Source organism: Phyllobates terribilis, unplaced genomic scaffold (assembly GCF_046119375.1).
Source record: "Phyllobates terribilis strain yellow unplaced genomic scaffold, ASM4611937v1 Scaffold_2__4_contigs__length_985480577, whole genome shotgun sequence".
Lineage (NCBI taxonomy): Eukaryota > Metazoa > Chordata > Amphibia > Anura > Dendrobatidae > Phyllobates > Phyllobates terribilis.
The window spans coordinates 480,465,277-480,492,090 of record NW_027362762.1 but is presented as its reverse complement, the minus strand read 5'-3'; the positions used below and the strand labels follow the sequence as shown (position 1 = coordinate 480,492,090).

General features: G+C 40.8%; 1 protein-coding gene across 1 annotated transcript in view; it reads left to right on the top strand.

The window, feature by feature from the left end:
• The window catches only part of RUNX3 (RUNX family transcription factor 3), a 238,170-nt gene that overhangs the window by 174,992 nt on the left and 36,364 nt on the right, over positions 1-26,814 (top strand). Inside the window, exons 5-6 of the mRNA XM_073665828.1 lie at positions 1,645-1,749; positions 15,281-15,448. Coding sequence (XP_073521929.1) covers positions 1,645-1,749; positions 15,281-15,448 — 273 coding nt within the window. The remainder of the gene's footprint in view (positions 1-1,644; positions 1,750-15,280; positions 15,449-26,814) is intronic.

The following is a 26,814-nucleotide window of genomic DNA, read 5'->3' as shown; positions in this document are numbered from 1 at the left end:
ATATTTTTTTTCTCGAAATTCTGTACTTAACTGACTGCAGATTGGCAATGGAAAATCTGCCCTTTTATGAATTAAGCTTTTATTTCTGTACTTAATTATCCTGTTAGAGTTTTTTCATGCTTCCAAAACAATTTTCCAAACCGGAATACTTTATAAATCTAAGTCTGGTCTTTGAACTGATTCATCTTGAGTGTATTGATGTAATTTCAAAACTCCAAAATAAGGGATCATAATAGCTACACGTCTATCCGACAATTGTGCACACAATAAAAGTTTAATGTTCTACCGTGTCTACTGGGAAACTACTGTAAAGCAAATTGGTATGAGGAATAAAGGTATGTAATATGACCTTGATATGGCTAACAATTAAAGAAAGCCTCCAGCAGTACCTTGGTTTCCTAATATTCCTGGCACCAGCACTGGCAGATATTTCACCCAGTGCCCTGTGAAAACAAGTTATCATTTATCCACGGGGTACGGATACCTTCTTGATCAGTGAAGGGACCCACACTGATCATCAGAACGTTTGAATGGAGCGGCAGTGTGCACGCTCAACCAGCACTCCATTCATTCCCTATGGGGATGCCAAGCACTTGGCTTTTTACAGCAGCCCTATAGAAAATGAATAGAGTGGCTATCAAGCATCCAACTTGTCATAGCACTTTGTAATAGGGATAAAAGTTGCCCGACGGAACTAAAAATTCCTCGATCTGCCAATCGGTGAGGGCCCCAGCAGTAGGACACCAAGTGATAACCTTTTTTTAACTGGCAACACCTTTAAAGCGTACCTGTCAGGTCAGATAACGCTATTAACCTGCAGATATGGGGTTAACATATAAAAAGGTTTGTCAATACTGCATAATGGGCCCAAAGAGGTGAAAAATATATGTTAAAAAAAAATCCTCATCTCCCCTCGTGGCACAATTGCTCTGTCGTCAGTGCTGTGTTCCATATCACATGAGCGGTGCAGCCCATCAGCGGCACTGTTCACACTTTGTCTGACATGCAAACGTGAATGCTGCAATCGAACAGTGGCACTGAGTATGGTGGAGTGGCATCGGTCTTCAAGGGATCTTTTTTTTTTAATTCACTTCCTTGGACGTATTTATAATGGTTTGTCCAGATGTGGATATTCCCTTTAACATTTTATTTAGCCCATATATTTTGCAATGTAACCTACGTTTGATACTAGAATGGACATTAAACCCATAATCTGTGTTTTAGAGTATGATTTAGCATCTGCACTTTTGTGAGTTGTCATATTCTCCTAATCACGAACAGGACATGATAACACACATAATTCTAGGAATGGAATAATCTTTCTGTGCAATTTTCCACTAGATACCACAAGTCATCTACTATATACTTGACTGCCAACCACAGTTCCAGTACTCATACTAAAGTTAAAAAATTTGTTTTTAGTAATATTTAGGAGGGATCGGAGTAGCAGTGGAAAAAAATCCTCCAAAATGTAATATCTTAAGAAGAGTATGTTTGTAGGGGTTATAGAGGCTAATGGATGCTCTTTATCTGAAGTGACTTATTTCCGTTGACTTAAGATTTGAAATGCTCATACATGTACAGTACATACTGGATTCAGTAATATACTATCTATAAACTAACATGATTCTTTTTAACCTTCAGGCAAGAGTTTCACCCTGACAATCACAGTATTTACAAGTCCTACGCAGGTAGCCACATATCACAGAGCCATTAAAGTGACTGTCGATGGACCACGAGAGCCAAGAAGTAAGTCCTGGAAACGATCTAATTAACAGAATAAACCTATAGATATCACTTATACAGGTTTTTTTTTATTTCTGGTAATAATTCAGATCAACTGAAATTAATTGAATTGCATACTTTCTTTATAAAACATAAACTTTTTAAACATTGAACTTCTAAAAGTTACTGAAAATGTATCATCCTCGCTACCATATTTACTTTAACAATTATAATAGTAATATCCTTTGAGCTTTTAGAGTTTTATGTACTAGCCCTCTTATATGCCTAGGCTTCTATTACACATATACTAATCAACCAAACGGAATACAATCAGATTTGTGAGCCACTAAATGTCAGCTTCAGGTTCTCTATGGTGAATTGTTGCAGAATAAGTAGTATGGAGCGGCATGTTGGATGTCGTACATATGCAGATATGAAGGTAGAAAACCTCTATATGTCACATTTGGATTTGTACAAAATTTTTTCAAGTGCCTCCGCATAAACTGAGAGGCAAACTGAGGTACAGTAATGACTCATAAACTTAGATAGGTGCCGTAACAAAGCTTTATACAACTCATTGGTCGCATACAGTCATAAAACAGTTGTGTGAAGTATCCCTAAAATTGTGATAGCTTGTAAACCTAGAATGGGGTATCCAAAAAATGACACGTAAGATATTATTTATACATCAAAACATTTATCATTTTTTAACTCTTGCTAGTGTCTTTAAACCCACTAAAATTCTCTCTCTCCTTAGAGCAGAGAAGCTAGAAGGTGGTGTTTTCTGTTTCGCAACTCCCTGTTACCTTACGTACATGCATTATCCTGCTTTGTGCTCATGAGGTAGAAAAGGCTGCAACAGATCTGTTCATAAATGGACACTCATTTGTCCACAGACCAAAGTCTTGTTATTAGACACCTCTTAGAATGAAACAATGTCTTCACATTTGTTAACATTGAGGCCCTGTTATTGCACTCTGGGGAAAGCTATTGGCATAACTTTGGCCAAGCATTTAAAGAAGCACTCCCATCAAAGTTTTTATTCTTTTAATATATTGCAGTCATCATATTATATAGCACTGTGTACTTACAATTGCTCATTTTGCCTTTCTACCCAGCTAATTCTTCTCTTTTCTTTGCTCTGTGTAGAAACAGGATGTCTCTTTTCTCTGCAAAAATCATCCTCCTCTTCAATTCTTGACTTAGCAGCTCCAATCCTCCCCCCTGCCAGGAACATTTGCAGTGACTCATGACTCATACAGGGAAAATAGACTTCTTGTTTCTACATAGATTCAAGGATTCAGCTACTCAGTTTTTATTCATGTGATGTCATAGACCTAGCTGGGTAGACGGGCAAAATGAGCAATTGTAAGTATATAGTGATTTATAAAATGATGACTTCAATATATTAAGAGGATAAAAATTTTGATGGGAGGAGTGTTTCTTTAAAGCTTACAACAGCAGAGAAGATAAATGTTATACTGATTAACAATCTGCAGCCCTACACTTTTAGAGATGAGCCGATAGTTTGAAATTCAAATTCGCCAGCTGCAACAAATTCTCCCCAAAAATTTGATTATTTGCCGCGACTTTCAATACTGCAAAGTCTCCAATTGCCTTGAAAATATGTGTATAACACTAAACATTCTCCTAGCAGTGTATTGAACCCTTTTAGTCAATTTTATGCCTAATCAATATTTATTAATTGACCCCAAACTATCTGGCTAGAAGTAAACAGATTGTAACTGGTAGTAACCAATAGCCTGTTTAACAATACACTGCAGTTTCAGACTTTTTACTTACTTAAATTATAAAATGTTCCAAAAAAATTCGGGGGGGGGGGTATTTGGGGTGGCGCATATACCTGCATGCTGATGTTGTATACACAGGCAGGGCAAATGGAATAACTGCTTGTTTTTTTCACAAGGGACAGTGTAAAATTTATCCCTGTTTGGGGAGTATCAATAACTTTTTTCTTTACTAAATCCAGAAGTGATAATTTTCAGCCAAAAATTATCCCTTTTGGGGGGGGGCAGAAGCCTGTCTTGCTTGTGGCATGTATGATTGTAATATTGGACTATTAAACCAATGAAGAGTGCATAAAATATATATTTTTTTTTTTACAAAATACACACTTTGTGATGTAGACAGTTGTGGTTAAATTTCTGGAATTTGGAGATTTTTCTTTTGTTATTCTTTCTCAATGGAAGCAAAATTAGCACAGAGGAGTATTAAATTGCCTTCTTTGTTTGCATGTATAAAGAGTAAAGCAAAAGTCTGTTACTAAGGTGCTATTACTGAAGTTCATCGCAGATCAATCAATTCACAGTGCCACTGAGTGACTATGCAGGTCCAGAACCTCCCTATCACTTGAATCTTATTGAATCTGTATTAATATTCACAGTCCCATTTTCAAGTGCTACAGCACTGCAATAGTACATTACAATCAGTCTAGGCCTTTTTTTATTTCAATGTGGTTGTTGCTCTATACCTACGCTGTAAAGCCTAATTGGCGTTGCTTGGCTGGCCCTCTTCTTTTATAGTGTCTGTGATATTCCCGCCCTAATTGGCTGCAGTATATCATGTGATGTGAAAGCTGCAAGGCCTTATGGGGAAGTCAGCGCAGCTACACCTGAGGCCATGAGCTTGGACTCTGGCAGCTGCAGTCTTCAGCAATGAGTGAAATGGTGCTGGACATTTTTTTGGGCTATCCTCATGAATAGAATTGTAAATCCCAGGGACCTGAGAATTTCAGGAAATTTGACCAGAAGTCGATCCGCAGCGGATCAATACTTTCATCTCTAATCACTATTATATGAAGTGTAAATTCTGAGCCTGCATGCTAATTGTAGGATTTGCCTCATAGTTCTTGTGTGGACTTCTTTTCTATAACACTTTGCCACAAATCGTGGTCACACAGCCTAAAGGCAGAAGTAAATTCATTCTCAACATTTGTGTTTCTTACATGTTTTTGTACAAGATTAATATTTATTATGATTACGCTTAGGTTTATATAACTGTGGTAAAGAGGGAAAAAGCAGATAACAAAATAGGGGAGGGTGAATTACAGATGGGTCATCCTTTACATATTGCTTTGAGATATCTTGAAATAAGTGGCAAGAGATGGCTAGCTTTGAAAAAAGAGTAATGTAAAGCTAGCTATTTCATACCACTTATGTCAAGATATCTCAGACCAAGAAGCATGGCGAGGAAGGACACATTTGTAAGCAGGAAAAAAATCATCAGAAATTAGCTTGGTATTATTTAATGAGAACATAGCATGAAACAACGGGCTGGCAGCTTGTGGTCACAGTGTGGTTTCCTAGGAAAAGACAATCACTACTGTTCTGCTCACAAAACTGTATGTGGACTTTCCACTACTATCTTGAATACTGGACTAAATATCTTACATATGGGTGCAATAAAAATGATGATGAATTATTCATCATCATCTTTATTGCACCCGTATGTCAGACATTTAGTCCAGTATTCAAGAATTCATGTAATTTGGCCTGCTACATCTAGTTGTTTTCCAAGGTCACTCCTGGCTTCTTGGAGTAAGAAAAAATCTGACTGGAGTAAAATTTCTGGAGTAGGGAACACCACAGCTCATCATGAATTAGACTAGCTATGGCATCACCCCCCCCCCCCCCATGTGCCCCTGTCCCGCCCCACCTCTGTCCATTTTGGGGAGCTGGGAGAAACTGGCATGGAAATTTTGTGACTTTTTAAAACAATTTGCACCAGAATTTTGGAAAATTTGCCTTAATGAATTGATGAATTAAGGCCTAAATCTAAAACATCTTGCTCATGATCACATCCCTTTTGCCCTTTTTCATTTCTACATTTTGCTTGTTTTACTGGTGGATAAAGAAAAAAATCACAAATAGAAAGTTTTCAGAAACACAAAAACTTAAGAAATATGTAAGAATGATTAGGGTCTATAAAGTTGCCGTTATTGTAGACTTTTTTTATGTTTTTCAACAATCACAAACACACTTGAGAAACTTTCACACGTACATTTAAATATAAAGCACACAAAACATGAAATTACGTTTGCACATTTTAATGTAAAGTGTTGACACAGGAAAAGAGAAAAAATATGAGTTTCCTGTTTACTCTTTATTTGCTCTTGTAATAAGAAGTCTCCATTTCATCTATATTTACTAAATGAGTATTAAAGAAAAATGCTAATAAATGAATTTTCAGGAAAACAGTTTAAAGGGGTTGAACATGGTTAAGAACTACTTAATTCCAAAAACAACATCAATCATGTACACGAGTTGTATGGGGCATTGCAGCTTCTCCCATGCACTTCCATGCAGCTGAGCAGCAGTACCAGACACAACCCATGGACAGGTGTGGCGCTGTTTAATGAAGAAAGCAGCCTGTTTATAATATTGTGCGCTAGAAGGTAATCAGGCTGATGGAAACAAGCCATAATGCCTTAATCAACTAGAAAATCTCCAGTCTTTAGATTGCAGCAGTTGTGACACAATCAGAGTTTTTAGATTTAGCAATGTAGCACAGCTGATAAAGTTAACCCTGCCCACACCAGGCTCTCTGTGTACATTTTCTATAATCATTGAGGTGCTTGTCACAGGAGGTGACGGAGTCGGACTTGGAAGGGCGTGCCAGCTAGTTACAGCAATGATAATCACCAGGTGATTAAATCTTCAGTGTAAGTGTCACAGGTGTGTCAGAGGTGGCAGACAGTCACCCTGCAGTCCTAGAGGGTGGCTGTCTCTAGGACCCAGCAGCTACCTCCCTCTGGCTAATTAGCTCCCTGGCCTGTGTGTATAAATACCTCGTGTGTCTGAGAGGGAAGTGCCAGCAATATTTATTACTGCTTGTGAGGCTTTAGCAAGAGCAGTACTTCGTCCTCTCTGGAGCTTGAGGCCATTTGCGCATTTGTTTGGAGTCATCTAAAGCTAAGCAATTTCCCCTTGTTTTTCTACCCTTGTTGTCTATAGAGTTTAGTGGAGATCGACTAGTGCTCATCTCCTTCCTTCCCTAGCCTTAGCCATACGCCAGGGAAAGTCAGGGCAAGGCACGCGTGCGGCGATTGGTGAAGAGCCAATATTGGGAAGGTAGTTGAGAGAGAGTGAAACTAGACCAGACTAGGAGGTCTCCACTCCCCCCTTTCCCTAGTGTCTGGGCTCCCTTTCTCTCTTCCCTCTGTGTTGCACTAAGTCTTTCCCACATCTTGAGTGACATTAAGTAAACAACACTAAACAATGATTTGACACATCATTGAATTCTGTATTTTAACACCTACCTTATGCTGACCTCGGATTATATAGTAAAAACCAGCTTACAGATTCCCTTTAATATGCTCCCAATGTACTTCCTAGCTAATTTACATGAGGCTGAAAAGCTTGATTTCTCAGAGCTGACACATCAGATTACTACAAAACAGGGATCAATTTTATTGTTGTACTAGAACCTATAACAGCCTTACCACTAGTTTCAGTAGTAAACATCCTGATTCCCTTTAAAGCCTAAGGATACCTCTCCTCTCCCTGTGCTTACCCTTGGAAGTCTGCAAATGATCCTGATTCTACTGGTTCCATAACATTCTAAGCTGGGACTACCCCTTGAAGGTGAAAAAAATCTATATAAACCCAAGATTGACTATTTTAGTTCCGTGTTATATTGTATAATAGTTTAATCTATATCTGACCATAACATAAAACACAATTCTTGAGATCTTTATTGACAAGAGTCATTGCCATTGCTATGCATTACAATATCTCCTAGTGAGTGGCACTTAGAGTTACATTTGTCATATGTTTTAAACAGCTTGGAGTGAGATTTGATAGTTTTCATGGTGTTGTCTTAGTCTAACAGTCTCTCTGTAATTTTTGGCAGCATTAAAAAAAATGTTTAACAAATGCAGGTTTTTGGCATCAGAGCTTGCGCTTGGTGAGCAGATGTTACAAGGATGAATCAACTTCATAGGAAACGCGGGACACAAAATATGTTTTTAATTGCATAGAAGTTATCAAGTAACTTCCGCTTGGTGTAATATTTGACACTATGCAAGTCATGAGTTGAAAAATGAATGTATGAAAAATTGCAGCGGAGTTCTTTTAATCTAAAAGTTGGCCACTAACATGTTTAATTTGCCAACTCTACTATTCAAAACCCAGTTGTATGGTGCCACCGTCTACTTTCTGCTGCCACCTTGACTTCTGCCTGCCAATAGCCTTTAATAAATGCACTGGTGACAGAGAAGAAATACCATAAACAATCTACGTTTTGCCCTTTAGCAAAGGTATAGCACTTGTTCCTGTGGCGCCCTGCTGCGCTTGGTGCCACAGGACCCAGAAGGGTGCATGGCTGGATTTCTCCACAAGAGGCCCTCACTACATGCAAACACCTCCACCTTCCACCTCATACCAGCAGAGGGAGCCCTGATAGGGATATAAAAAGGGAAGGTGGAGCCAGGCAGTTCGGTTCTTCAGATAGTTTCCAGTTAGGATTAGAGTGTGGCAGTGTGCTCAGACAGTGAGCAGCACACAGGCTGCTGTGAGAGGCAAGCTAGGCCTCCAGCAGCTCTGAAGCCAGACAGAGGGCGTGCCGACTCTCAGAAAGCGGTGAAGACTCAGCACGCCAGCTGCCTTGTAGTGAAGGCCCCGAGCGTGGCCGACGGCGAGGAGAGAAGGAGTGATAAAGGGGGCAGAGGAGCATACCAGGCTCACCCCAGTATATTTACCGGACACCGGGTCCGAGCCTACAGGAACCCTTCACACCCAGTAGGGTTAACCGGAATCCCAGGAGGACTACAAGTCCCTGGCAGATCTGAAGCTAGACTCACAGGACCAGGAACCATGAAGGCCCCGACGTCCAGGGAAAGTGGTTACCAACCGGAGGTCCCACCTCAGAGCAACAGGTTAAGTAAAAGCAGGACACATAAGCTAGGCACAGTTGCAGGCTGGCCAGGAGCTTACACAGAGACAGACAAGGAACAGGAGGCCTTATACCCGCTCACTGGGGAGAAGTCCAAAAGTGCACTTTTCACCTAGAATACCCTGGACCGTATCTAACAGCCGTACCAGTAAAGGTAACGAAGCAAAACCCCCTGTCTCTGTCCGTTACTCCGGCTGTGCCATCGTTCCCTACCTGCTCCACAACGCCCAGCGCACCCACCTCCATTCATTCTACACTGCCCTGAGGCCTGCTCCACCTGTGGGGAGCCGTCCCATCAAAGCTGCCCCTAACATCAGCCTCAGTGGACTGTCGCAGCGCTGGTAACCTCTTACCAGAATCCACAGGTGGAGTCACGAACTTTTATTTTCATATTATTAAACCCCCTTTTTTGGCGCACTGTCCGCTCTGGGCCAGCCACTGTGATATACATATATACTGCCCCAGACAGTAAAGCCCCACCGGGGGCACGACATTCCCATATGCACAAATGGCAGCGAATTTAAATTCCATCATCACTTTTAACGTAACATCACATTTGCAATTTTTAATATGAAAGTAACCACCTGTGCAATATTTTGTAGGTCCCCCTGTTCACACCAAAGCGGTTCTGACTTGTAGACGCATGAACCCCTTAAGGCCTTCTCTCAGTTTGTGGCATCTGGCACCAAGAAGTGAACAGCAGATCATTGTAGTCCTGTAGGTTGAGAGATGGAGCCTCTACGGATTAGATTTGTCTTTCTATAACACTTAGATGCTCATACTTAGATCTAAGGAATTTGGAAGCTGCGTCTATACCTTGAACTTTTTGTGATGTTCTTCCAACCATTTTCAAACAATTTTTCGAAAAAAACATTAGAGAATACCATTACTATGAAGGGCTGTACTTGGTCAGCAACAATGTTTTGATAGGTGGCAAGTGGCAGAGTAACATCGACATGAATGCCAAAATGACATAATTTCTAGTAGACCATTGCTCAGAACATCACATTGTCTTTGTTAGCTGGCCTTCTTCCCATAGTGCAACTTGGTCTCACCTCTTCACCATGTACGCAAAATACAAGCACTCGAACATCGACATGATGTAAAAGAAATTTGAATCATCAGAGCAAGCTACATTCTTTCTTTGTTCTATGGTCTAGTTCTGATGCTCACGTGTCACTGTAAGCACAATTAGCAGTGGACAGGGTAAGCTCAGATGCTCTGACCAGTGTGCTGCTAAGCTGCCGTGCACTTGTGTTATGACACCTTCCTATCATAGCAACATTTTTTTCAGCAATTTGTGCTACAGTATCTCTTCTGTGGGATCAGACCAGATTGGCTAACCTTCACAAGTGCATCCATGCGCCTTGGGCATCCATGACCCTGTCACGAGATTACTAGTTGAACTGGGAGTACCTCATAAGATCTAATGATTTGAAGTTGATCTGATCCATTTGTCTAGCACTCACAATTTGGTTCTTGTTGCTCCGATCCTTAAGCTTGCCCATTTCTCTTGCAGCGAACAATTCAATTTTAAGAACTAACTGTTAACGTGATGCCTAGTACTTCTAACCACATGACAGGTGCCATTGTCATGAGATAGTCAATTTTAGTCACTTGACTTGTTTGTTGTTTTAATGGAATGGCTGTTTGGTGTAAGTCAGTCTAATTTTACTACATAATCCTAAAATATAAATTTCCACAAGGTTACCTACACTTAAAGAGGGTTACTAGAGACAATCATATCTGCTGAGATTCCAATTCAGCAAATCACACGATATTAAGAGGAAAATTCCATGTTATCGAAGTTATTCTATATGAACTGAATGTTCCTTATTTTGATCTGGGATCTGAACATAAGAAAGAGAAAATGTGATAATAAAAAAAAAAACAATACTCACCTCATTGCTCACAAGTCCCACCTCACCCGCAGCCTGCCATCTGGACCGCTGTGTCTCTTCTTTTTGCCTTTCCCTATTGCATGCATCTGCTTTTGCCTGCTTCACTCTATGCCAGGGTTTCTGTTGCTTAGTAGGCCTCTGATGTCACTGCGCGTGTTGTTTGTGGGGCATATTGTGATTCGTGACATCACAATGTTAAAACTTGCATCACCTGAGGCTTAGACAGGGAATACACGTCATGACTAATATGTGCACCGCAACAGTACAGCATGTAGTAACATCAGACTGTTCGTTGGAAGCCCCGGCGTCGCGTCAATCAGGCCAAAGAAAATGCATGCAACAAGGCAAAAAGAAGAGGCGTGACAGATCAGACAGTGGGCGGCGGGGCAGGCAGGACCGGTGAGTGGGGAGGTATTCATTTTATTTTTTTAATCTTTTGCCGGCCATCTACAGTTCAGAAAAAGCAGCCAGCTGTTCATAATTTTGCTTTATTTGTACGGAATGAACTGAAAAAAATCCATATTCTTGAAAATATGAATTTTTGTAAAACTCAAAGACAATTTAATTCTACTCGAATCAATGTCTAGTTACTATAATAATATGTTTTATTGTCAAAGGTGTATGTACATAATACTACTTAATAGAAATATATAATATTATATAATAGTTGATGATAGAAATAATGTTTGTATAAACATTACATTCTGAAGCAGAATCCTGACCATAAGTGGGGCTACAAGTTCTTGTGATTCTAGACAGTTCCTTCTTCCATCTTCACAACTGATTTACTCGCATATAGTGCTCCTTCTATCCATTAGAATATTTCATCAGCTGTAGTATGTATCATAAAGTTTTCACAGTTTTTCACATCATTCTCTCATTGGTCTTAGGAGTTGAGATCTGGGTCACTGTATGCAAGTTACTTCGACTAGAGGACTGCTCTAGATGTGTTTGACATGAGCTTTAGTTTTGACTAGAAGTTATAAAAGGTGATTCACTTGCTACTTTACCTGGAAAAAATTGCTGTACCTTCTAAAAGAGACAACTGAAATTTGGACTGTACCATGGTTCATGAGAAACTGATGTTTTAAAACAGATGTTGAAAATGTCCACTGTTCATATCCAAGGACTTCTGCATGCGCCATTCCATACTGTTGAATGTATTCCGCAGGACGTCTGGGGTCATAGCCTGAATTTGATGTATGTTCTCTCGCATTGCCTGTAATGTTCGTGGCATGTTACTGTACACCCGACACTTCAAATGGCCACAAAGGAAAAAATAAGGCTATCTTGGTGGCCACAGTCCTTTGGAGATTACTCTGTCATCAAAGAAGGCTTCAATACACAGTTTGGACAGCAGATTTCGACCTCCAAACTTCTGTAGAAACTAATTTTTGCAACTCTTTAAGGACTCACATTTTCCAATAAGTTTTTACAATGAAAACACGTTCCTCCAAACTATATCTGTACATTATTAACAAATGAAGAAGGAATTTGGTAGAAGCAAAATGCAAGCACCACACAAAAACTACCGATGCAAAAAGTCGGTGAGACCACTCGGTAAAAGGATGTTTCCTGTCGCTGTCGCTGAGCTTCATTTGACTCTCACTTGTCTTGAGCCAAAGTATTCCAGATCTCAGTACGGTTGACAGTCTCTTTTCGAGTTTACAGCAATTTTTCAAGGTAAAGTAGCTAGTGAATCATCCTGTATTAGTTTTTTATCTCTAAAGCCATGGAAAAGTTTTTCTTGATGCAGAAAATTTTGACTAAAGGTATTGCACATAGTTCAGAGGAAATCACAACCTTAACTGTGGAGCAATGCGTTGGAAAACAGATATTGGTTCCTATAATGAAGGGAATGAATAAAAGATTCCCACTGCCCAGTCCTCTTCAGCATACGAATTAAGTGTGACAAACTCATTTCATCCTTTTGGCATATATCTTCCCACTTCAGAGGTGGGAATATCAATTCCTCTGCAGGCACTGTGGCTGACAAAGAGGCTGTAGAAAATTCAGGAAAGATAAATAGACATGAGATTGACGTCAAAGAACCCTTGCAAGTGGCATGTAAGTTATCATCAAACATGAAGTGTAGGATACACTTAAGCTATTTACAGAAAATTAATACATTTTTCACTTATGTTTTTTTTCCCAATGGTCATATGAGCATATTCCTGACCGTGAGCTGCCTGTATAAACCAGCAGCACAGATGGCATAGGCTTAACTTCCAAAAAAATGGATATGCAAGAATATATAACATAACAGATTTCCCTACTGGGTTATTACTTACAGAACAAGACTACAATTTAATTTGTGTGCTACTAATTTAGTATACATCTAGCATTACAGTTTAGCATACAGAATTTCACCCAACTGATTCCAGGAAAATACCCAAACTTTTTTCCTAATTATCGACAATACTGTCTGCCGTAGATGTCAAGAGGATTTGATGTGAAATGTATATTGATTTAGTATTAGATTAAAATGAATACAATGCTGTACTGTTTACTAAACATTTGAGTCATATCCAGGCCTGTAATTTAATATGATGATGATATTTGATATATTTAATAAGCAATTTTGACAATATTCTGATTACTCATGAATCAGAATGTAACCCCTAAATGTAAGATATTTATTATCATCCAAACTACATGTCATACCCACCGGATTTTCCACATGCAAATCTGTACTGGAAATATCAGCTGTGGCCAGTCACTCGGGCAAGTCATGTCCACAAGTTCTATGTGTTCATCTTGTAAGCTGCTTGCACTAATCTGGTCAACAAAGAACAGAAAAGTGCATGCTCTGATTTAGACGGGGTGAAAAATCAGCCATGTGCATTTGCTATCTAGCTACAATGGGTCTCTGTGTGTGCTCCATGGCGCACACAGAATGCAGACATACGTATAATATGCTCATCTGAACAAGCTCGTTGTCCCATTTTGATCCACACATAGGCCAAAGACACCCATACACATTAGGCTAACATCAGCCAAACCTGTGGATATTGGCCAAAAGTCTGTATCAGGGCTCCTTACAGATGATCGGAGGAGATAAGAATTCAGCATCTCAGATTTTGAACTGTGGATCCATTCGTTCTCTAAGAGATAAAGTGCTGTCGGAGATGTTTAACAGTAGCTATTGCATAGAGAACACAGGCAGGGCAAGTGCTTCTGTGTATGGGAGAGCCGGGCGAGATAGCTGCTGGCCAAACATTCAGCTGAACCATCCGGCCAAACATGCAGCTTCCCTGCACCATCTTTGTAATGATATACTGTAAGAGGTCTGCCGCAAATACGTAATAGTAAAGACTATTCAAAGAATATGTGAAGTGGTTTTTGATGTAAATGTTGAAGCAGATCTACTCTGTGTGAACCTAGTCTTAACTTGAAAAGCTCTGTGTGAACCTGGCCTAACAGCAAAATAAATGAGATTTCCAAATCTCATTTAGGAATATATAGTTGCCCGCTGATGTCCCCACTGGGATGTTTAAAGCTACTATAACTAAAGTGAACATCTGCAATCGTAAACAGCCATGTCCTAAACAGCGAAAAATAACAGGAATCAGTATGTTTGTGTGTGTTGTGTTTGAGAGACATCATTGATGCTACTCTCCACCCACTAGCTCAGAGGTAACTGAGAGTTAAAGATAGAGCCATCAGAAGAGGTGAAAATGCAGGACAAAAGGACACACAGGACTGCTTTGTATGAATGTTACCTGAAATGACAGGCCCTCATCAAATTATCATTTAGTCTCATAAGACTTTCTGATGCAATATTAATATTGAGCTTGAAGAATAAAATCCATTTTAAAGGTGTTGTTCAAGACTTAAATATTAATGACCTATTCTTAGGATAGCTCATCAATACAAGACTGGTGGAGGTCCACCAACTAGTACCCCCACAGATCAGCTTTCTGCAGCTCCCTGGGCGGCTGGATGTACATAGTCTACACAGCTGGAACAGCACAGCTCTATTCATTGTGTTGTAGCCATTCTCAAGTGCTGCAGCTTAGCTCCAATTCATAAGAATATCAATTGCATTGTCACGTGTTCCATTGTGACCCCCACTGGCCAACAATGAATGCTGTACCCATTGGCAAACATTAAATGCTATATCACATTGTGGCAAGGCGACCCTCATGACATGAAAGTTCATTTTAGCCTTAAAGAGGTTGTCCACTACAATGTGCAGTGGGCAGATTGATTTTAACCTTGGAAATAAGGCTTTCTTCAAATACCTTGCATTTCCAAACGCACCTGTGAGCGGCGCTATCACTGTCCAGAATTGGAAGCTGAAAAACAAATCAACCACTATAAAGGGGACCTGATAAGAGATCCATGCTGCCTGAACCACAGGCAGTGAGAATCGGACAGTGGCTATGTTATTGCTGTCTTGTATGCTTTACTTTGAAGCGCTGCAGCATCTCAGAGAGTAAATACTTTGAAAAGCTGTTTTCTCTGAATCGCCACAGTGTTTTAGTGTAAAAGATACACGGCTGCAATAACGTAGCCCGTGTGTGATCTCTTATCCCTTTAATACAGCTGCACATTTGCCTTTTGGGGAATTGGGAATGTTGGGTGACAGCCCCAGTTGAATCTATAATGGCAGACATGGTGGTTGCCATCCAAGGTTCACAGAAACTGGTAATATTACAAAAGAGGATATCACCGCTGCTCTTATGTATTAGGGACTTCATGGTAAATGCTCTTTGACTAATCATATCTGGATGTTGCAGGACATCGGCAAAAGCATGAAGAGCAGGCAAGCAAGCATTTCTCAGAGCGTTACGGCGATCTGGAGCTTATACGAAGGCAGGGGATAAGGGTTCAACCCAATCCTAACCCAAGACCCTCACTGACTAACCCAAACCCATTTAGCAACCAGGCTCAAACACAAATACAAGGTAAGATGATCAGTTATTTATTCCTTTACATTTTTACCTTAAATCATTTAGCGAGAAATATAAGAGAAATAATATGGACAATGAGAATATAAATAAACATCGAAAACAGGTATTGGATTATTTAGAACAGGATTTTTGGGTCAAAAGATTATCTAGGGTCCTGCTGTTATACTGTGCATTATGGTTGAAGTGGTCAAATTTTATACCTGCACTGCTATAATTTACATAAGTAATGGATATTCTGAGCTTACTTCTTGAATGCCCTATACTCTTATTTTTTTTTTTATTTATCAGACCATTAATCCAGAACATATGATAATCTCACACCAGATACCAGTGATATTAAAAGAGTTTAATGTTTTGTCATTCAAAGCAGTGGTTATCTTTAGAGCACCCTGCAGTCACATCAATTCCCTCTTTTTCAGCATTTTTATCAGCTAACTCGTTCCTAAGTGAGAACACTATGACTAAAAGGGAAGTTCAGGTGTGGAAATACCAAACTTCTTATGGCGGCTTTTACTGGAAACATGAACAGAATACAGGTACATTGAGTACATTGGGAGATACGTGGGCTACTATGCTGTCCTTATGGCTTTAGATCACAGACAAGGCCTGGATGAAGAGTAGGCAGAATTAGGCGACCACTTAGCGTGCTACATCATTTCACCCAATTAGGGGGCACATTTTTTTCTTTTCAGAAAAAAGAGCATTATTAATTTTGCGGTGTTGCACCTCCACTGACGTGATCACCGCTTATTCCCCTGTTTGACCAGCACTCAGTAACAAGCTCTGCCATCCTGTTCTTTGAATGCAGAACAGATTCACAGCGATCACTGACACTGATCAGCCTGGGCTTTGCATTCAGTTTTATAGCACAGTGACGGCAGAGCAGTGAGCATTGCAGTAAGCTAAACGGACTAGGGGTGGCGTCAGTTCTGCCAATACACCTCCCACCAGATCAAAATTGTTGCGGCTCAGGCGACTAATCAGGGGATGAGCTTACATGGAGTTTTAATTTTGTCCTCTGGGTGGGGGCATGTAATAATCTAACTTTCTGGTGTGTGTGGTGTGGGTTGGGGGTAATGATGGTTGAGGAATGCTAGAGCTACCAGGCAGTCAGACTTATTCTTGGGAGGTTTTAGTGGGGTATGGATTAATACGATCATTCTGTGTGCATACAATCGGCAGCATATGTCCTGTTTACACAGGACGATGTGCTGCTGAGAACTATGCTTCTAAAGCTTTCATAAAAATTGTTTCACCCGACAAATGAGTAATTTGCTCCTTCATCAAGTGTTCATTGGCCTCCTTACAAGAACTAATAGTCAGAAATAAGAATGCTCGTTCACCCACTCCTTCACCCATTATTGACTCATCTAAATGGGCCATTACTCTCTGGTGTGTTGAGGGGGAGCTGTGAATGCTGGGAGTACCTTTTTGTCAGACCCATTCTTGCAGGGCAGGGGGAGTTGGGATGTGATGCTAGATATGGGGGGCGACATTTATATGATGTACCTAGGACGTCAAGATACCTTGTCCGATCCCTGATTACAGACACATTCCTCCTACAGTCTGAAAATCTCGCATGAAGCAAAACTGGAGAACTTGTTAAAACCTTCAGCTATCCCATACTGCTTCCTCAAGGCTAAAAGATGCCTGTTGTCACTTTTGCTGGCAGTGTAACTGTTAACAGTCTTTTGGGATTGGAAACAAGGGCTTTTTCATCTCTATGGGAAATGCCCCCAGGCTAGAGGTATTTGGCATGCAATTAAACAAAACACTGGCGAGCTGTCATTGGAAAGCCTGTGCTACTGAAAGGCAAGCACGTGAATGTGTGTGCATCTGTGTATGTAAAGGCACACATGTATTTCTGATCCTGTGGCCAAACTGAGAGCAGCATTATATAATGTTATACAATGTTTTCTCCTGTGGCAAGGGGACAATTAGTTTGGTCAAAGGGACTGAACACGTTATTGTTGTAACTGCACCCTCCCATGAGAACAAAATAGAAAGTATTTTTAATTTGGACACATAACATGTATAACCACACATACAGAGAGAATAATATGGATATTATGCAAAATGTATGTGCCCTGTCTCATCTCTCACTACACACATTAATATGCATACAATTTTGACGCTGAGAAGCACATGTGTAGTCAAGATGTTTCAAGCAAGGTTGGTTTCAGATGGCTGAAATACACCCACATTTTAGTATCCGGTATATGGCTTCAACACCGGGACCACCATGATAACCAAACTTACCATAAATCCCTGAAGAATTATTGAGAATCTTTGGTTTTGTGCCCATCTGTAATTGACGTTGTCCAACTGATGACAAAAAGAACAACCAAATTCATTCTAAACCTAGGATAAAAATAAATATCCCGCAGTAAATAATAGTACATAGTAAAACATAGGGTACTTACCATAGTTCACACTATTTTGATGAAAAGAGCATAAAAGCCATCCCGCTGTGACAAGGTGTACACAATTAGAATGGACCCTAACTCTTGTAGTTCACCTCGCTATGTGTCAGCAGACCTCAAAATAGACGAGGGCAGAGCAGGCCTTAAAGGGGTATTCCAATCTTCATGATCCTATCCCAATGTGTAGTAGGTGTAATAAGAAGAATATTAGCACATACCTCTGATTAGACATGTAGTATAGTTTTTCTGATTTGCTATGTCTCTTTCCTCATGTGCTGGGTATTGCAGGACCTTTGGTATCCATGGTTATGACCACTGATATAGTGACAGTTAGCTAGTTGCTAGTGGTCATAACCATGGATACCCAAGGTCCTGCAATGCCTGCACATGAAGAAAGAGATATAGTGAATCAGAAAAACGATACTACATTTCTAATTGGAGATATTTGCTAATGTTATTATTATTACACTTACTACATATTGTGATAGGATCTTGGAGATGGGAATACCCCTTTAAGTGTTCAGACACCTGCCCATGTAAAGCTATATAGACAAAATGTTGAGCCCAAAAATGGGGAGTCAGGCCCCTGTATGTACAAAGTACAAAAAAACTAAAGCAAAACCAAAGAAATGGGCCGAAAAATAAGTTGGTATAAGTGAAATATGTACGTGTATATTCATACTGTGGCAAATCATTCTAAAAAAAAAAAGTACTAGATAGAAAATATTTTCAAATCATCAAATATTTCTCAGAGTGGTTAAAGTTAAATAATGCATATGCATACAATCCTAAGTTATACAACTTATATTATAACTACTTCTATCTTCAGCTATCTTCTCAGATCATGGGTTCAGCAGCTTATTTTCCTGACCTGTGCCGTCATGTTATCAGCGCTGCGTGAGGGAGGCTGCTCATTTACATGGCTGAGCCAGCCTCCTTCTCTGTCACTGCCAATGCATAGAGAGAGAAGGGGGCTGGCTTAGCTATAGACATGAGCCAGTCAATCAAACCTTCTTCACACACAACACAGGTGATATGCAAATACAGGAAAAACTCTCCTGTTTCAAGCACAGAGCAGAAATGGAGCTGTAGGCAGAAGCCAGGAATGAAGATTGCACATCTGTATATCTACCTAGAGCAGGCCATCTTCAAAAATGTGCAAGATAGCCACTAATGGCACATATCACCAAATGTATTCATCCATGCTCTAGGGTAATTACATTTTATAATTACTGTATATAAAATCACATATCAAAAAGTATGTTTACAGTATTGGATAAATTGCACGAATAATTGTGAGATAGAGCTTTATGGTAATATTCATTCCACTAAGAAATGTTTGGCTTGATGGGTAAGGGTAGAATAGAAGGCCTCTAAAGGCCCCCATACACTTCAGACTAAAATCAGACAGAACTGTCAGATCCCTCTCTCCCACATGATGTCGGAGGAGAGAAGAATTCGGCTTGTTGGATTTCCAACAGTCGATCCTTTTATTCTCTGTGAGATAAGCTGCTGCCAGAGAAGTCTCATGGTATCTCTCCCACAGAAAATACAGGAGAGCTAGGCCAAGCCAAACGTTTTCAGGGTAAATAGCTATCTAACGTGTAATGATGCCTTAAAGGGAATCTGTCAGCAGGTTGTTGCTATGTAATCTGCGGACAGCATGAGGTAGGGGTTAAAACACTGCATTCAGCGATGTGTCACTTATTAGGCTGTGTGCAGTTGTTTACTTACAATAAAGGTTTTATCACCAGGACATTATCATTGCCCTCACTAGTTACCTTGTGCTAAGTCGTCTGACTCCACCCCCTCCACCATACAGCTCACTGTCAGTAGACTGTGTACATAGAGAGCTTGGTGGGGGCAGGGTTAGCTTTCTGAGCTCTGCTACATCTAAGAACTCTGATTGTATCACAACTGCTGCACCCAGAAAATTAAGTGATACATAGTAGGAATCAGGGTCTATTTTCCTACTTCATGCTGCTCTCAGACGATGCAGCAAAAACCTGGTGACAGATTCTCTTTAAGTCAATAGTCTAAAGGCCCCTCATAAACATTACATGAATATCTGCTGAACCTGCAGATTTCGGGGGCAATGGCTGACCATCTAATATTTATAAGGGCCTCTGGATTACGAGAAAAGGATCGACCAGTTGGATTTTCAATGCTCCCCTTTCTGTTTTCAGGGGAGAGAAGCCGCTGTCAGGAGTCTAGCAGCAGTTCTCTATGTCAAAAACACAGGAATCTTCAGTTGAGCTGAGTGCTCATGTGGATGTGGGGTCGGGAGAGATAAATGTCTGACAGCAAACGTTCAGCTTTTTCATATCTATGGCCAGTTTAAGGTATATGAAATCCCCAACTATAGCTGAAAATTCAATTTAAAAAGATTTTTTTTTTAGAGTTCATCAACATCAAGTTTTTTCAATTCAGTGAAAAGAAAGATCGGTTGGCATGATCTAGATTACAGTTAACAAAATAACAGAAAATTTGAGAATAGCACTTGCGTAAAGGAAGGGGATGGTGAAAAGGTGTAGAGAGGTCATATTGTAAAAGGTGCGAAAAAGGAAGGAAAAGGAAATAGAATATAAAATTCTAATGAAGGAACAGTAGCTGAAGTTGTGAAGTTTACGGGTAGAGGTGTCAACTGATCATAATTTCAGAGAACTTAATAATATCCTGTGGATATACCGTATATTTCGGCGTATAAGACGACTTTTGAAGATTGAAAAATCTTCTGTCTAGTCTGGGGTCGTCTTATACGCCGGTAATGCTTTTGAACTTTCAGAAATTGACATGCGGGGATACTCTGGGGGTGTAAATAAGCTGCCGTGGCCGTATCCCTGCCATGTCGGAGTTAATATAAGGTGGAGGGAGTTAAAATACGGCGGCGGTAGGTCCAGACAGTCAGCGCTTCTGTGCTGAAACTGACACATCGCTGCGTATTTCCTGCTCCGGACACAGCGCAGGGCTTCTGTGCCGACAGCTTTCACTTGTCACAGAAGCGCTGCGCTGTGTCCGGAGCAGGGAAGTTCGCATCGCTTCTGTGACAATATATGAAAAGCCGGCAATTCAGCAGCGGCATAAGCCGGCACCCGACAATTTAGAATAGAAAGAATAGAGCATCACACATAGATTAGATAGATAGAAACATGTCAGTCAAATATATATGAAGTACAGTGACAGTGTTGCTTACTGTACTTGTCATTTAGTGTAAAGGATTTATTAAAAAAAATAATAGTGTTTTCATGCACCGTCTCTTTAAGAAAGCCGGCCGGCAATTCAGCATCTGTACCCGACAATTTATAACAGAAAGATAGAGCATCACACATAGATTAGATAGATAGAAACATGTCAGTCACACATATATGAAGTACAGTGACAGTGCTGGTTACTGTACTTGTCATCTAGTGTTAAAATAACGGATTTATTTTAAAAAAAATTGGCGTGGGGTTCCCCTTAATTTTAGTCTCTAGCGGAGGTTAAGCAGACGGCTGGGGCAGATGTTTGAAGCCTGGGAAGGGGGTAATACCCACGGAGCTTCCCAGGCTACTAATATCAGCCCCCAGCTGAATACATAGCCTTTACTAGCTATTAAAATGGGGGACCCCCCAAAAAAAATGACGTGGGGTCCCCCCTAATTTAATAGCTAGCAAAGGCTAGGCAGACAGCTGGGGGCTGATATTAATAGCCCAGGAAGGGAGCCATGAATATTGGCCCCCTCCCAGGCTAGAAACACCATCCGTCAGCCGCCCCAGAAATGGCGCATTCATAGGATGCGCCAATTCTGGCACTTAGCCTCGCTCTTCCCACTGCCCTGGTGCGGTGGCAGGGGGTAATAGGGCTGGGGTTGATGTCAGCTTATAATGCCAGCTGACATCAAGCCCAGGTTAGTAATGGAGAGGCGTCTATAAGACACCCCCATTACTAACCCCATAGTAAAAGTTAAAAAAAACACAAACACCCAGAATAAAGTCCTTTAATTGAAATAAACACACAATTCTTTATTGTTCTAAATTAAACCATACTTACCATCACGCCCATTCCAGCTGAAGCCAACGATCTCCTGTAATAAAAGTAAAATAATAAAGCAACCTCATCCTTACCTTTCTATGGTTCCCAGGACAGCTCCAGCTCTGCTACATCGAGATGACAGGCTGGACCGCAGCAGAACGCTGCCATCCAGCCTGTCATCCCGCAGACACTGAGAAGCGCAGGCATGCTTGCGCTCTGCAGTGTCTGGCTGTGACGGCATCCAGATGAGCCGACAATGAACTCAGCTCACCTCCTGGACGTCCGTCACTGACAGCGTGGGAAACTTCTACTGCGCATGCGGGGAGCAGGAGAATTTTCCCACGCTGTCAGTGACGTGCATGAGGTGAGCCGAGTTCATTGGACATGATCTCGGCTCATCTGGATGCCGTCACAGTCAGACACTGAGGAGCACAAGCAAGCCTGCGCTTCTCAGTGTCTGCCGCATGGCAAGCTGAACGGCAGCGTTCTGCTGCGGTGCAGCCTGTCATGTGAATGTAGCAGAGCTGGACCGGTCCTGGGAACCATGGAGAGGTAAGGATGAGGTGGCTTTATTATTTTACTTTTATTGCAGGAGATCGTTGGCTTCAGCTGGAATGGGCGTGACTGTAAGTATGGTTTAATTTAGAACATTAAAAAATTGTGTCTTTATTTCAATTAAAGGACTTTATTCTGGGTGTTTGTGTTTTTTTTTAATTACTTTACTAGAAATTCATGGTGGTCATGTCTAATATTGGCGTGACCCCATGAATTTCGGGCTTAGGGCCAGCGATAATACCAAGCTGGCCCTAACCCCTTTATTACCCAGTGAGCCACCGCACCAGGGCCCTGGATGAGTTGGGTACAGCGCCAGAAGATGGCGCTTCTATGAACGCGCCATTTTCCGGGGTGGCTGCGGACTGCAATTTGCAGCGGGGGGGGGGGGGCCAGAAAGCTTGGGCCTCCCTGCGCTGCAGATTCCAGCCCCCAGCTGCCTAGTTGTACCTGGCTGGACACAAAAATAGGGCGAAGCCCCACGTCTTTTTTTTTTAAATTATTTCATGAAATAATTAAAAAAAAAAGGGCTTCCCTATATTGTTGTGTCCGGCCAGGTACAAATAGGCAGCTGGTGGTTGGGGACAGCCCGTTCCTGCCTGCTGTACCTGGCTGGACACAAAAATATGGCGAAGCCCACGTCAACATTTTTGGGAAAAATTAATTACAAAATTAATAATAATTTAGGGACTGCATCTTTATTAACCCCTCAATTGTCATTTAGTGTTAAAATAAAGGATTTTTTAAAAAGAAAATTGGCGTGGGATCCACCATCATTATAGTCTCTAGCGGAGGTTAAGCAGACGGCTGGGGCAGATGTTTGAAGTCTGGGAAGAGGGTAATACCCACGGAGCTTCCCAGGCTACTGATATCAGCCCCCAGCTGAATACCTAGCCTTTACTAGCTATTAGAATGGGGGACCCCCCCAAAAAATGACGTGGGGTCCCCCCTATTTTAATATGTTTATGAGTGACAGTTTTCCTGCTATATACCTGCATGTCATAAGAATTTAAATTAAAAAAGGACCATGTTAAATTCAAATCTGTTTTTTTTTAATTTTTACCGGTGTTTGGTATGCGTTGGAAAAGGGGTAGTCTTATACGGTGAATATATCCTAAACTCTATATTTTAACAGGAAAGTAGGGGGGTCGTCTTATACACCAGGTCGTCTTATACGCCGGAATATACGGTAGGTCTTATAGAGGTACCAACATGTTAAATGCAGTGTTGAACCTATCACTATATATACAAGTATCTATAAAGAACGTAGTTTCTACTGTAGTAGGTATAGTAGGTCAATGATGTAATGACCTTCAATGAAGCACATATAAACTGTGCATGTCGCCTTACATAAATTATATGAATAATTTATTATTTAGTTATGAAAGGACATTTTTCATTCCCACCCCTGATTTCTCTGACAGCTTTAAACCAGCATTACAAGTCTTTCATACGAGCGTATTATATGGACATGTGCTGTCCAAGTAAAAGTCAAACGGTACACTGACCAAAATAATTCAATAGGCCACTTGCATGTGAAAAAAATGGAAGAATGCACTATTCTCTTCCATATTTCGGACGAGACTCGCCTATTCAAGTCTATAGGTGTGCAAAAAAATGGGATCTCATTCGGATCATCTATATGGTATACCATTTTTACATTGCCATCATTACTAACAGAAGGAAACTGTATTTGATCATGTCCATTTTAAACTCTTGAAATATAAATACGAATGCCACAGGATATCACAGGGACGTAAAATATGGACAAACAAGTGAGACATGGCGATAAAATATGGACACACGGATGATACATAAGCGTAAAATACGGACACACGGATGATACATGACGATAAAATGTGGACACACAGATGAGACATGGCGATAATATACGGACACATGGATGATACATAAGCGTAAAATATGGACACACGGATGATACATAAGCATAAAATATGGACACACGGATGATACATAAGCGGAAAATACGGACACACGGATGATACATAAGCGGAAAATACGGACACACGGATGATACATAAGCGGAAAATACGAACACACGGATGTTACATAAGCGGAAAATACGGACACACGGATGATACATAAGCAGAAAATACGGACACACGGATGATACATAAGCGGAAAATACAGACACACGGATGAGAATGAGACATGGCGATAAAATACGGAAACAGATGAGACATGGCGATAAAATATGGACACACAGATGAGACATGGCGATAATATACGGACACGCGGATGAGACATGGGCGTAAAATGCGGACACAGATGATACATAAGCGGAAAATACGGACACACGGATGATACATGAGCGGAAAATACGGACACAGATGATACATAAGCGTAAAATACGGACACACAGATGATACACAAGCGGAAAATACGGACACACGGATGATACATGAGCGGAAAATACGGACACGGATGATACATAAGATGAAAATACGGACACACGGATGATACATAAGCAGAAAATACGGACACACGGATGAGAATGAGACATGGCGATAAAATACGGACACACAGATGAGACATGGCGATAATATACGGACGCACGGATGAGACATGGGCGTAAAATACGGACACACAGATGAGACATGGGCGTAAAATATGGACACACGGATGAGACATAAGCGTAAAATACGGACACACAGATGAGATATGGCGAAAAAATACAGACACACGGATGAGACATGGCCATAAAATACAGACACACGGATGAGACATGGGCATAAAATATGGACACACGGATGAGACATGGCCATAAAATACAGACACACGGATGAGACATGGGCGTAAAATATGGACACACGGATGAGACATAAGTGTAAAATACAGACACACGGATGAGACATAAGTGTAAAATACAGACACACTGATGAGGCATGGGCCTAAAATACAGACACACGGATGAGACATGGGCGTAAAATATGGACACATGGATGAGACATGGGCGTAAAATACAGACACACGGATGAGACATAAGCGTAAAATACAGAAACACGGATGAGGCATGGGCATAAAATACAGAAACACGGATGAGGCATGGGCATAAAATACAGACACACGGATGAGACATGGGCGTAAAATTTATGTCCTACCTGCCGACATTGCATATGTTGGTACATGCTTGCAAACAGGACAGCTTCAGGAAATGTAAAATACAGCCCTGCTGTATTTTTCTATACCACTTACTACCAGAAGAGCTATTATAACCAATGTATTGTCTATTTCATGTAAAGTTTAAGGTAGTACGGAAAGATGTCAGCATTACTGTATTTGTGAAGCACTGATTTAGTTATCAATGATGAGATTGTTGCCTACATGCCCAACATGAGCTGTGGTATGTGGGCGAAAGTTCAGTCTGATCATGTACAGTGTGTGAATAGATACTGTATATACATAAACTCAAATTCGCCTCACTAATTTGCTCTTTAGTGAATGGAGTCCATATTGTAAATCAGTCTTTGAAAGACAAAGAAAAATCTGCAGATTAGACATTACTTACACTATGAAGTGTATCTTCATCAAAGCTCTTCTTGAATAAGAAATGGAAATGAGCGTTGTCATTCATTTTGCACGGAAAATGTTGTACAAGAAAAATAAACAGTGTAAAAAAAAACATAAAGTGGATAACAATGTGGCAGAACGGGATTGCATTAGGACGGCTGCGCGAAAACAAGGCGAAAATGTTATTAGACATGCTTACAGGGATTATCCCAATGCCAGCATTTACCACCAATCCACAGGACACATTATAAATGTGTGTCCGCTGGGACCCCGCCGATAATTAGAATTGGGGCACTATACATTCGTTCCAGGAGCATATGAATGGAGCAGTAGTAACACATGCCTTCTAGCACTCCAAAGTCTCCAGGACTGATGCTGTGACTTGGCTAGCTATGTCTATCCCATAGTCCAGTGTTTCCCAAACTCCAGTCCTCACGGCCCCCAACACATCATGTCTTCAGGATTTCCTTAGTACTACACAGGTGAGAATCTGTGGTCATTTCTGCTGCCTTGATAATGATTACATCAACTGTACAATACTAAGGAATTCCAGAAGACATGATCTGTTGGGGGTCGTGAGGACTGGAGTTTGGGAAACACTGCCATAGACTTTGATATTAGTATCGTACACGCATGGTCACCCATCCATTTATACCCAAGACTCTTGTATAGTGGGGGTCTCAGAGACCATACATGTATCACCTGTCCTGTGAAAAGGTTTTAAATATCTGTCATGGAATAAACCCTTTAAAGAAGCCCATTAACTCTCATTGCATGTCAGTGTTTGAAAATATTTGCAATCACCATTAAAAAAAAAATCAGCAGCACCTTTACTTTGAATTG